The sequence below is a fragment of the Typopeltis vanoorti genome, chromosome 14 (genome assembly GCF_054136105.1).
Source record: "Typopeltis vanoorti isolate ZY-2024b chromosome 14, IOZ_Tvanoo_1.0, whole genome shotgun sequence".
NCBI lineage: Eukaryota > Metazoa > Arthropoda > Arachnida > Uropygi > Thelyphonidae > Typopeltis > Typopeltis vanoorti.
The window spans coordinates 23,500,987-23,514,664 of record NC_143562.1 but is presented as its reverse complement, the minus strand read 5'-3'; the positions used below and the strand labels follow the sequence as shown (position 1 = coordinate 23,514,664).

General features: G+C 34.5%; 1 protein-coding gene across 6 annotated transcripts in view; it reads left to right on the top strand.

The window, feature by feature from the left end:
- Positions 1-13,678, top strand: part of LOC150099303 (uncharacterized) — a 186,015-nt gene that overhangs the window by 66,717 nt on the left and 105,620 nt on the right. For 5 of the 6 annotated variants that reach the window (XR_016549329.1, XM_090403319.1, XM_090403322.1 and 2 more), the window contains one exon: positions 5,354-5,392. The exons of the other annotated variant lie outside the window; for it this stretch is intronic. Coding sequence is in view for 4 of the 5 variants with exons in the window: in XM_090403319.1 (XP_090259445.1) it covers positions 5,354-5,392 (39 nt within the window). In the remaining variant the exon portion in view is untranslated. The remainder of the gene's footprint in view (positions 1-5,353; positions 5,393-13,678) is intronic. 6 annotated transcript variants of the gene reach the window in all.

Sequence of the window (13,678 nt, the reverse complement as noted above, 5' to 3'; positions counted from 1 at the left end):
ACTCCAGCCTTTCCACATTTCAGGCTTTTGATGGCTTTTTTCTACTTCAAGTAAGGATATGTATTCCTGATTGCATGCCTTGTCAGTATTTTTTTATCACTGTGCTGTCACTGATTGTTTCATTTAGCAATGTATTCATATATGCTTTTCAAAGTAGTTACTCCATACATCAAGGATATCTTTTTCTCCAGTTTTCATGTCGCCTTTATCATCTCTAATTCCTTTTACAGCACTCTTTCCTCCATTTCTGAGCTTTTTCAACAAACCTCCAGAACATTGTGTTACCTTCTTGATATTTATTTTCTATGTTTTCTTACCAAAGTCCACCCATAACTTTTGTTTAGCTAGTTTTACACAGTGTTTAGCTTTCTTACATTTATCTCTGTATTTTCTAAGAGCACAAGCTGACTTATTTGCCAGGAACTTTTGATATGCTTTTTGCTTTTCCTTCACTGCCTTTTTAACTTCCTATGTCTACCATGGAGTTCTGATTTTTCTATCCTTGCAGACAACATCACCACATACCTCTATGGCTGCATCAATCAATAAATTTTTTTTTTTTTTTTTTTTTCATGGCTTGCCACTGAATCTCCAAGGTTTGGTTGCTGTTCACAAACTCTTGCATTTTTTCTTGAAATATGTTTGTGTATTTTTTGTCTATAGTTCACATCTGAGAGCTGCTCAACTTTTTTACTTTAAAACTACTTTAAAACTTTCTTACATATTCTTTTTTAATGTGACATTCAGTTTTATCCTGCTCAAGACTAAATGGTGATCACTTCCAATTTCAAATCCTCTGTACACTCTAGTGTCCTGCACAATGCAGAAAATATCACTATCAACAATAACATGAGTCAATATGACTTTTCTTATTCTTGCCTCTTCTCTCCATGTGTGAACTTGTGCACATATTTATGTTGCTACATTGTGTTAGTGATAATCAGTCCATGTCCTGAGCAGAAATCCAACAGGTATTTGCCATTATTATTAGCTTTGCTCTTTTCTCCAAATTTTCCCAAAATATTTTTGTATGTCTGACAGTCATTTCCTACCCTGCTATTTAGATCCCCAACAAGGGCCAACTTTTCATTTTTCATTGTGCTTTCTCTAAAGCCTCAAAAAATTCCTCCACTTCTACCTTAGGAACCTTTTGTGGGAATACCATAGGCACAAATGTCTCATTGTCCAGTTTCCCATTCTGATATTGCGTGCCATTCAAGATTAGCCCCATATTTAGTGTTGAATACTATGGCTAATTCTTCTTTTCCTTGATTGTTATTGCCTGAATATAACATTTTGTATTTATTGCTTAGAAAGATCTCTCTCTCTCTCTCTTATGTTCATTATTCTAAAACACTTGTAACTACATCAACCCACTTCTATTTTGGTTTCCTTGTGATCTTTCTTCCTGCAATTTTTGCTTCTCCAATTCTGTTTAAGTTATCATACTATATTAGATTAGTTCTAATCACATATTCTTGAATATTAATATGTAAATTTCTTTTTCATTATTTTAATAGTTCTACAAATATTGTCATCTATTTGCTCCCATAATTTTTCTCAGACCTCATATCTTTGGTCTCTGGTCTTATCAGCTGTATTTTTTCCTTATCCATTCATTTGTTAAAATTGTTCTGAATACTGTCTTGTATACTGCTAATGTCATGTTTTAGCTCATTTCTCTCTTACTTCACACATTTATTTAACTAGCTTCTGAATATAACCACTCTTATTTCATTATCTGTTTATATATTTATTTAACCATTATCACAGAAAAATGCTTAAATAACTAAAAATGTGCAGTCACTAGTTGGAAGGAAGCAGGTTGTTATTGTCTTTTTTACTGCTGATTTTCATTCTAAATTTGTCATATTGGCTATTTAATTCAGCTAAGGATTTCTCAAGACTTGTTGATGCAGATTTGTTTAAAATAGTCAAAACACATCTAATAGTGTACAACTCTGTTTTTGATGTAATAACATTGAACCATCTTCTTTCATTTCTGACTTGATGATATTCAAGTTAAATGTAAGTTGCAAATCACAACTGTATAAGCTATGTATTGCTCTATATAAGGTTCCATTTACATCTTATAAATTTTGTTTTAAGCATTTTTTTTTCTCCCTGGAGTATTTTCTTTTTTAAGATTTTCACTATATTCCCATGATTTCCTGATTACTTGTTTTAAGGTAAATATCAAGTTTTGACGATCTCTTTTTAGCCTTGCTTTTACAGTTTTTTCTTAGCTCTTTCTCATATATACTTGAATAAATCTTTTGTGCACATTGAGTAAGGAAATTCAATTCTTACAGTTCTTATGATATAATTCTTACTGGAGGGCCCCCCCCTCAACGCCCACGTCACCCCCCACACACCGAGTTCTGGACTGGTAGGCCGGTTCTCCTTGAATTCAGATGACTTGAATTTTGAAGACTCGAAGGGGCCCCCCCTCTTCCGAGTTTTCGGCACCCAACTCCCTGAGTTCCGGACTGATAGGCCTGTTCTCCTTGAATTCTGATGACTCAAATTTTGAAGACTCGACACTCAGGGTAGTCCCGGAGTTTCAAAACGTTTCAAATAACTTGACAAAAAACGTGACACAAAAATGTTACAAAAAAAGTCTTATTTTATATTATAGAGTAGATATTCTCATAATTCTTACTCGTACGTTCTATTTTATTTCCTCTTTTATGGATGGTTGGAATGCTTTTCTCCAATCATTTGGAATTTGACTTTCTGACTGGGCTTCTGAATTATGCACTGTAGCCACTGCAAAATTTTTATAGATATTTGATTATCTTCAGTTTTTAATATCACCTTCATGATGTTTGATTTCTTTTTTTGGAACTCTTTATCTCTTTCTAAGCTTGCTTAGTAAACTCTAAAAAGCTTGATTAACTAAAGGAGCTGTACAAACTCTCCAAAACAGGTTACAAGCATCCATGTCTTATGTGAAATTTAAGCTTTCAGCTGTTGCAGCACACTAAGTTATGAGGAAGGCACACAGTTTGCCACCTACCTTCAGAATATTTATCTTCTATATTCTTTATGGGAAGTTTCCTAGACCTTTAGCTACTTTTATACATTGCTTTTCTACGTATTTCCCTGTATTCCCTTGAGTAGAACTTATAATATGTAAACTGTGGCTTAGAATTAAAAAATCAGAATTAAAGTAAGTGCTTTAACTGCTGTGTTAGAGCATTTACTTTAATTAGAATACAATAACACTTGACATTTCAGTCTTTATATTGATGTCATGATTGATAATATGCACACATTGGACTTCTGGTTAAGTATCAGTTTCAGTTAATCCTGGTTTCTGTATCTAATATATTGGTTATTTATGTTTGGAAAATTGCTGGAGTTCTTATTCTAGATGTTATGCAGGTTGCAGCCATCAAAATCCTTGAGACTTTTATGCCATGATTCTTGCTGAGATTAGATTGATAGATTAGCATCTTGCAGGTTTCTTTGTATTTGCATTTGTACCAGATTTTGGTATGATGTAAGGACTGCCTTTTTAGTCAATTCTATGGCACATTTGAAGTGCATGATGAGAAAGGCCTGATTTTTATTAGCAAAGAATTTAATGTGTCATTTGTGTTCTTCTTTTCATTTTGGATTGTATCCTGTTTCAACTATGTAGCATAAGTTACATGTATATCAGATCTGAATATACACCTGGGTAATCGAAAGAAGAAAGGGGATCTTTATTGGCACCCTATACTTTTTAATTTTTTTGTGTGTGGTTAAATGTGGCCTTAATGTTACATTTTTTCAGTATTCTGTCTATTTTCTTGACCATGGGCTCTGCAAACCCCCCCCTCCTCCAGCTAACTTTTATATGGAACATTTCAAGCATTAAGCTCTACATTCACTGACTCTAAAACAATTTAGAGTCAGTAAATCTAGCCTTGTCTTAAACACTGATCTCTTCACTATTCTAAGGTGGAGGTGAAGAAACTTCAGTGAATTTCAATGCTACTGAAACATATTCCTGATTTATTTCTTGTAGAAAGATAATTACTTCACTTTCTCTTTTGATAATATTTCAACCCCCCAATCAAGATTGGTGTTTTTTTTTTTTTGGATTGACTTTCACATTGAGCCTATCCTGGTGCAAACATGTCACATCCATGGCCTCCAAAAAAACTTGATATTCTCTTTCGTTCAAAACACCATTTGTACAATTTGTGACACTTGATAAATCCCTAATCTGCCTGTAGAATGCTTGATGCTGTTAAGAAGAATGAAGTATGCTTAGTATATGACCCCTCCCTTCAATAATTTTCTCATATATGCTTATATATTTCTCATATATTTCTGTATTATGTTTTTTTTTAATAGTATTTTCAAGGGTACTGCTCCACCAAACTGGCTATCACAATTCCTCTACTTTCTTCTAATCCTATAAGAACATGACCATCTTCTGGTGCCAATATCTACAGACAGTTCTGCTCTCTTTATTGAATCAACTTCTCATACTGTTCTTTCATTCTGTCTACCGCTCTACTTTTAAATATCCTTTCACATACTGCCATTACTTTGAGAAACATCAACAGATTCCTCCTTTCTTCCTAATCACTAGCCCATGTATGGCACTCTTTTAACCTTCTATCTGTAGATTTGACATAAAAAATAATTTCTAACTATATTTGATTTTGAATATTAAATAATGGAGGTCTGTAGTTCTTTATTCATCCTTTGCTGAGCATCACAGGAGTGATGCTCAGCGAAGGATGCTTAGTTTTCACTATGCGCTTTTTAACAACTCATTTTTGTTTTGCATGTATAATCATATAAATTGATTTTTTTTAATTTTTTTATTTTAAATTGATGAAAAGTGACTAGAGTCTTGAATAGTGCCATCAAGACTGGTCTTGATGGCACTATTCAAGTATCCCAAAGTATCCTCTAAAGTATCCTGTAAAAACATCTCACATTTTGAATGATATGGATGATGATCCTGGTCCTTAAGTTATTTTAAAAGTTTTATGTTACGAATAGGAGAATGCCTGTTACTTGAATGTGTCAGATAATAGAATGTTGGGAAACAGGCTTTTATTGTGTGTATATATTCTGAGAACGTTAAGCTTAAACATGTTTGTTTTCAATTGCATCAGTTCATGAGAGACATCATCTATCATTAAACACTATTTTTAGAGGTAATTTATTTATTATAAATAAATAATTATGCTTAATATTGGAAAGAGAAAATTTAAGCTATACAGATCAGATTTTCAGAATTTGTTTCATATTTATAGATTACTTGTATCAAAAAAAAATATACTTTTTTTTGATACTTTCATTAGTTTGTACTTATTGTTTTATATTAATTGTTCTTTTACTTTAGGTTTAGTATCTGATGAAGAACTAGCAAAAGATCTTTCAGGTGTGACAGTTGTTTATTCTTAAAGCATTATAGATTAAAACATTGATGCATGAACCATATCTTGTTTTCCAGAAAAAAACAGAATGAAAGCTAAGGAATATATAATTGCATAAATATGACCTTTAATCTATTTAACATATTCTTCATAGAAATGAAATGCTGGCATTATACCGAATGCCAGTATCAATTTACAATCATCATCAGTTTCCTGATATGTAACTTCAAGGGATGTACAGGATACTCTGAGTACATGATTATGTTTATATTATTACTATCAACACTTTTCCTTCAAAGTCTATCACTTGTTAGCACTCCAATATTATCATATCTTATAGTTTTGTCTCTTGTAGGTCACCTTCTGACTGCATCATTCCACCTAAATCTTGGTCATCTGGGTTTTTTCCCCTCGAATCTTGGCATCAAACACTGTTTTGTTATCCTCTCCTCTACCATTCTGTTTAAATATTCATATAACCACTTCAGATGAGTTCTGTTCACGCATTCTAAATACTAACAATATCAGTTTCCTTCCTTTCTAAGATTTTCAATTTTAATATGATTGTACCTAATTTTTCTCAGAACTTTCATATCTGCCATTTCTAGTCTATGCTTTAATAAATGTTTTAACCCATCTCTCAGCTATGTAAGCTAAAATTGATTTGAACACTTGTATACTGCTAGTTTAGTGTTTTTGCTGATTTCCCTCTTATTTCATATAAATTTATTTACTTTGCCATCTTCACTAAAGAGTGTGGCAAAATAATTCACATAGACAGGCTTATACGTTGGTTATGCATGACTAAATCACTTAAGGAATTCACAATGTAGATAAGAATATAAATTAAATTGCACTTTAATAAATATTTCCAATATTTCGGCAATGTCATGTTGCCATCTTCAAAAGGAACTTACAAAAAAGGCACATGCACGTAGGCACTACAACACAGTAACTGAGAATGAAGTGATGAAGCTATTGTTCTCCTAAAAGTTCTGATGGTGGCCCCTAGCGGGCTAAGTAAGTGTCCTTGGCCGTTGGGCTGAAGGTCTGCTGATGTAAGTCTCCCAAATTTGGGGCAGTCTCATACAACCAAATTTGTTGAGGTTTGGAGAGTTTCTTAGGGCTGAGGCTGATTCCATGAATAGTCTTTCGAATTTGTATTTGCTGCAGTGTATTATAGTTTTCTTCCACCGTATTCTGCGGCATGTATCCAGAGCATGGGCTGCAAGACCAGAGTGACTGTTCTTGTGTTCCGAAATTCTGATATTCGCTGTCCTGCCTGTTTGGCCAAAGTAAGACAGTTTACAGCTGCAAGGGACCTGGTATACACCAGGTAGGTCTAGGGGAAGTGGTTGGTCTTTTGTGGAGCGGATAAGGGATGCCAATTTTCTGTATGGTCTGTAACAGGGGGTCAAGTCATGTTTTTTTAAGATTTTGGTAATTTTTTCCGAGGTGCCTCAGATGTTGTGGAGGGGAGAGGGGGGGGGGTTGTGGTTTGTTGGTTTCAATATATATATATATATATTTTTTTTGGGTGGGGGTAGCCATTGGTTGAGAAAGTGTTGAGGATGTGTTTAGGGCCTTGTTGTTAGAGCAGAATTAGTTTAGCCCTGTTGTATAGTGTTTTCACCATTCCATATTGTTGTGAGGGGGGGGGGGGAATTGGTGAATGTACCTGCCTGTATGGGTGGATTTTCTATAAACTGAGAAAACCAAGGTTCCATCAGGCTCGCAGGTGACTAGTGTGTCTAGGAAAGGGAGGCTGTTGTTTTCCTCTTTTTCCAGGGTGAACTTGATTCTGGGGTGTTGGTTGTTTAAGTGTGTTAAGAAGGAGAGGAGTGTATCAGAGCCATGTGGTCAAATAGTGAACACATCATTAATGTAGCAAAGCCATATGGTTGGTTTTTGTGGAGCAGAGGCGTTTTCTTCGAAGGTCTCCATAAAGAAATTGGCCAAGGGTGGGGAGAGTGGTGAACCCATGGCTGTCCTTTCTATTTGTTTGTAGAATTTTTCCCTGCCAAATGAAATAGCCTGAGTTCATTGTGAACTGAAATAGGGCTGAGATATCGGGAGAAAATTTAGCTTGGATTAGCTCTAAAGTTTCCTTGAGTTTTAATACCAATCTTGAACTCTAGTGATGTTCAGTTGGGGGTGGGTTTTAGTATTTGTTCCAGTAGCTGACTTTTCACTGTTTGCCCTGGTTCCCTGGCGAAAACAACAGGGGGGGGGGCTTGTTTTCGCATGGCGACACCCCTGCCATCATGAAATTCTGTTGTTGTACCATCATTTTTTATTTTGGTTTAAGGCAATAAGAATACAATTTGGTCGGCTAAATCCCAAATTACCAGCCCATCCTCGTTTGTTCAGTATCCAGGTAGCTGTCGTGACGTTCTATTTTCATGTTATGTTCTAAATCCGCCATCTTGGTTCGAGTCACTCTTATAAATAAAACAACTAATTGCAAATTGATCACCGATCCAAAAGTAGGGAAATTTATAATTATACTGCGCTACCCTATTTCCAGATTAGTCTATATAAAATAGTAGGATCAATTCTTAATTAAGTTAGCAGTCTTCTCATTAGGCCGAATTATTTATTACTCTACTTGGGGCACCCGCAAGATTCGAATTTTTTTATGAACGGTGCAATAAAGGGGAGTTCAGGCAAACACAATATTTAGATTAACAAAATAAAGCATTTAATATACGATATATAGCAAATACATGAATTCTACTTTTAAATGAAACAATACAAATAACTCAATACATCTTGCTAAGTCACTCATTCCAATTCAATGTTCTAAACTTTAACATACAATTCACTGCTTCAAAATTATAAATTTTCTTAATTCAAGTTAATAAAACAAAACTTCTCATTTGATCAGTCTGCACACATCTATCAGTTGTACTTAATGTTTAATTTCACAGCAGGCACTAATCAAGGTAGACATTATTCCAAGCAATCTTATTTCGGACCTTGAACTTCGAAGATACGCTATAGTTAATGTTAGAATAAACAAACATGTATGACTACTCTTACCAGATACAATCTTCAATACATCAATTTATTGCGAGCAGACTTATGAATTAACTCATTTGAGCTAGCGGAACACATTAAATAAAATTCTCCAACGCTTTAACTGAACTACTGTTAATCGCGCATCACTACTCTAAACAACAGCGATAAGGTACTGATATCCTTCCTTGTTTACTTTCCTGCAATTAGTTAAATTCATTATAATTCTTCTCAGGGCAACATAGAATTAAGACGTAATCCTAGATTAACTGGAACTAATCAGAATTTCCCACTGAATGTCCAGTTCTTTATTTATCCGATTACGAGATCAATTTTTCCTCTTTAACAACAGTTGATTTCACTTGCAGCTGAGTATAAGTTTCACTACGTTTTCTGCTCACTTCTAAACACTATTCTCTTGAACTTCTGCCCTAAAGAATTTATAATTTTTCTTTCACTTCCTTCCTTATATCCTACTTTCCTTCAGGCTCTGCAAAACTCTCCCCTTTTCTCTCATTCAAATTCTTATTGCCCCTCTTTCTCCTTTCTGGTTCCAAGGTCACGCACTCTTCGACTCGTGGTTGTTTATTTCATGCGTCTCCATGACAACGCATGAACGTGAACATTTCGCTAATGTAATACAACGCTCTACTCTTACATAACTCATTACATAACATTAAAATTTCACAAATAAGAATAAACAGAATATTTGAGCTACATAATCAGCTCTTTCATTACGTATACAATTATTTATAATAATACTTTTCGTTACATCATATATATATATATATATTTCAGTTATTATAAATTTTACACATATTATTGCCTAATAAATTAATAGTAGGTTAAGTTTAGAATAAATAATTAAATAGTAATCCTTAATTAAGGAATAATAAATAATTTTTATACAAATCATGATTAATACATAATAAGCAATGTTAAATGTGAATGAAAAAAAAATAAATTACACAACATAGTTTCATTCACAATTTAACAATACCAACGGTGCCCCATGAGAAGGTGAGGATTGGACATTAGGTCAGAAACCCTGATCGGTTCTCCACATTCCTTTAAAGGCTATGTGGAGGTCTCCTCTCAGTTATATAGCTTTGATCCTTAAGCACCCCATATAATGGTCCATTTATGATATTTAGAGTGGAATAGGGAATATATGTTTCTGTACCAGTAAGGATAACTCCATTGATACATGCAGTGCATATGTTTGGGCCTGAAGGCTGAAAAACAGTCAAGGGAATGAGATTATTATTATTATTTTATGGACACCTGCATGGAGTCTGAAGACTCATCAAGGGAGATCCAAACTGTCCACAATCTATCATTGCTCTCCTTGAACCCATTAACAGACAAAGCACTCACAATTGACTTTGGCAACCCATTCCACTCATTCATAACTCTCCAAGCAAAAAATATAGTCCTCGCACTCCTAACTACACCTTTATTCAACTTCCAGGGATGATCCCTTGTTTTGGTCCCTCTGGCCAGGTACTGAAATAGTTCCCCTTCATCAATCCTATAAAACACTTTACGCAACTTAAATGTTTCTGTCATATCCCCTCTTTTTCTCCTATTAACTAACTTCTGTAATCTACACACCTTCAATCTATCCTCATAGGGAACATTCCACAGACCACTCACCATCTTGGTTGTTCACCTCTGAATCCTCCACCTCCTCCTCATCCCCAGTAGACCAGACCTGAGCACGGTAATCCAGATGCAGACATATCAAGGCCATATAAAGAGGAATAACAACTTCCTTATCTTTACTTGATAATGTGTTCTTCAACACCCAAATAATCTTATGGGCTACCTTTGCAACCTTAGCAATATGTCCTCTGAACTTTAACTCTCTGTTTACCACGACCCCTAAATCTCTAACTTCATCTATTTCCTGGAGTACATACAGTTCCATCAATGTGGTACACAGCTTGTAATCTATTCATCCCAGAATGCATAACATTTTTCTTCACATTACATTGATACTTGTTATCTTTTGCCCATACTGATATTGTGGGCAAAAGATAATGGTATTGGTGGTTACTTTCAAATTCACTTCTTTATTTACTGATGTACTACTAATAGACACTCTTAAGTCTCATTTCCCCCTGATATTTTCAAATTATCATACTATGTATGCAGGCTAAAATCTACAAACAGATTAATGGTCCCCCTCCCCCATTTAGCTAACTTTTACACGGAACACTTCAAAAACAAAATGCTTACCACAGCTATGTACAAGCTCTTAGTGTGGCTGCACCTTGTTGATGTGTTTGCTATTTGACCCCATGGGCAAGACACTTGGGATCCTTTTGTTAACTACCTAAACAGCCAACATCCCAAAATTCACTTCACACACACACAGGAAGATATCTACATAAACAATCACATCGTCTTCCAGCCCAATCTAAAAACAGTATGGTACTCTAAAAGGGCGATTTGTCCAATGATATAGCTCCTTCCACAGAACTTAAATATCACTGCCATACTTTCCTGAAGAATGGCTGCAGCTCCTATAAAATACTACATGTCCCCCCTCTTACTTCCTCTCCTCAAACATACAAGAACAAAACGAGCACTATTCCTATTCCCTATGTCCGAGGTACATAACAAAAGATAGCCAAAAAAAAAGTGCTAAAAAAAATTACCTTTGTATCACATGTTAAATTAGCAACTCTGATCCACTCGTCTAAGGAAAAACTCCATCCTCTAATATATCCGGGAGTGTATGAAGTTCCTTGTGACTTGGCCTATTATGGACAAACAGGAAGATCTGTTAACATCTGCCTTGGAGAACATAAAAAATACATTTTCTACTATTATTATGGGATGACTTGACTGACAGACTATGCTTTGAACTCTTCCTTCATACAGGATTAGATGGAAGAAAACTAATGTACTATATAGAGGTCATTAGAGGTCAGAAAGATTATTTTTTAGTCAGCCATGGCTATGAAACATTCTCTTAACACGAACAAGTAGGTTGCATTAGTTAGCCAAAAATTTAGGAGACTGTTATCTTAAGATAAACTCCTACATAACTGTAATTCTTATTTTTTACGACATTAGAGGGCACCGAATTAGGACTTCAGCTCTTTTGTCCATTAAAATTTGAATTGTTTCACTTACTCATTGTTGCGTGTAAACTGTAACATATTGTTTTATGCTCTGAAAATGCTGGCTTGAAATCCAGCAAAACAAAAGCCAAAGAACATACACGTGATGCCGAAAACAAAAGGGAAGAAAAAAGCGGACTTGCAGCACACATCCCTCAAAGAACATCACACAGTAAATTGGCAAGCATCCTCCATGCCTTATTTAGAAGAGAAATTACTTTGACAGATTGTTCAAGGAGTCTTCCAGTGTCATTCACTCACAAGGTGGAACTTGTGTAATCGGAACACAAGTTCGTATGCTTATTTGCACAACAAACATATTACCAGTGACAACAGAAATCCTACATAAAATGCTTTTTTGCATCTTATGCTCATTCTGAGATACTTCATTCATCACTTGATTTTTCAGTGCTGACCTGATGTATTTTGTTGTCATTGGGCTTTGTTGTAACTATCTTTGCTTCAAGCAGTAGGCAGAGTGAATGCTTGCATATAACCAATATTAAACTGAGGAAAAACTGTTTCTGAACAGTTAGGACAAACTGTTCTAAATTTGTATATCTGTATATCAAAAGTTCAGAATTGTTTTTCCACTCTTCAAATATTCTAAATTTCTTCCTCATTAATGAACTGTCCAAGCATCCTTAGGACCTACTGCTGTGATTTCATTTGGTATGGAGATTTGGAGGAGAGCACTTGTAAGATGATAAAAGGAGACTTCACAATTTCAGATCAACTTATTCCAGATTTCTGCAGTTTCACATATATAAATTATTCCACAATTATAAATAGTTATTTTTATTAGCTTTACCCATTACAGTTAAATTTTTATTACTGACAATTTTGGAGAAAAGGAAAAAGTTAATGGTATGTATATCTGTTGAATTTCTGTTCAGGACATGGACTAGCCATCACTAACACAATGATCCAACATAAAGATATGCACAGGTATACATGGAGAGAGAGAGAGAATACAAGGAATAAGAAGTCTTATTGACTGTTATTGTGGGTAGTGATATTTTCACACTAAATCTGGATGTGAGTATGCAGGATATTTGAAATAGGAAGTAATCACCATTCAGTTTTGAGCAGAATAAAATTGAATATCATATTGAAAAGAAAATATGTACTGAAAATATGTAAGAAAGTTTTAAAAAGAATCAAAATGAGCTGCTTTCAGAAGTAAACTGTAGATTTAAGTAGATAAATATTATTGGAAGGAAAATGGAGTTCAAAAACAACAATCAAACCTTGGAGATTCTATCAGGGTTTGCAGGAAACATTGATTGATTTAGCCAGTGAGGTATGTGGTGAAGTTATCCGATAAGCATAGAAAAATCTGAAATCCATGGCAGATCCAACAAGTGAAAGAGGAGGCAGTCAGTCCTGGTAAAGAAGAAAGTATATCAAAAGTTCCTAGCAAATACAGAGAAAAGTGTAAGAAAGCAAAATAAAAGTAGTTAAACAAAAAGTCATGGTAAGACTCTGCTAAGAATATAGAAGGTAAATATCAGAAAGGTGACAAATTGTTCTGAAGGCTATTGAAAAAGCTTTGAAATGGAGGAAGGAGTTTAGTAAAATGAATCTGAATGATAAAAGTAATCATAAAACTGACATGAAAAAGGTAATTGGAAAACTGAAATGATAAAGGTAATCGGAAAACTGAAGATAAAGATATCCTAGATGTCTGAAATAATTATTTTGACAGACTATTAAATGAAAGAAGTGACAGAACAGAGGTAGAAAATATTCAAGGAATGTAATCAGGAAATTATCATAAACCTAAAAAATTGGGAAGGCAGCTGTTGTAGATGACATTCAACCCAAATACGTGTCATAAATGTATTTGGGTTGAATGTAAATATTGATTGATGGAGGTATAAATGCTTTACAGTGGCTCTGCTGTATAATTCAGAAGGAATGGTCAGAAGATCAAATTTCAGATGATTGGAGTAGAGCTCTATAAAAAGGAAAATAAAACATTGTGAGAATTACAGACAATTTCCCTATCAAGTGTTCCAGGTAAGATTTATGCAGGCATACTTGAGAAGAGGCTAAAACAAATGGTGAAAGAAAAACTTGTAGAACAAGATGAATTCAGGCCAAATTGAGATCATCAGGATCAGATTTTCACTTTAAGAC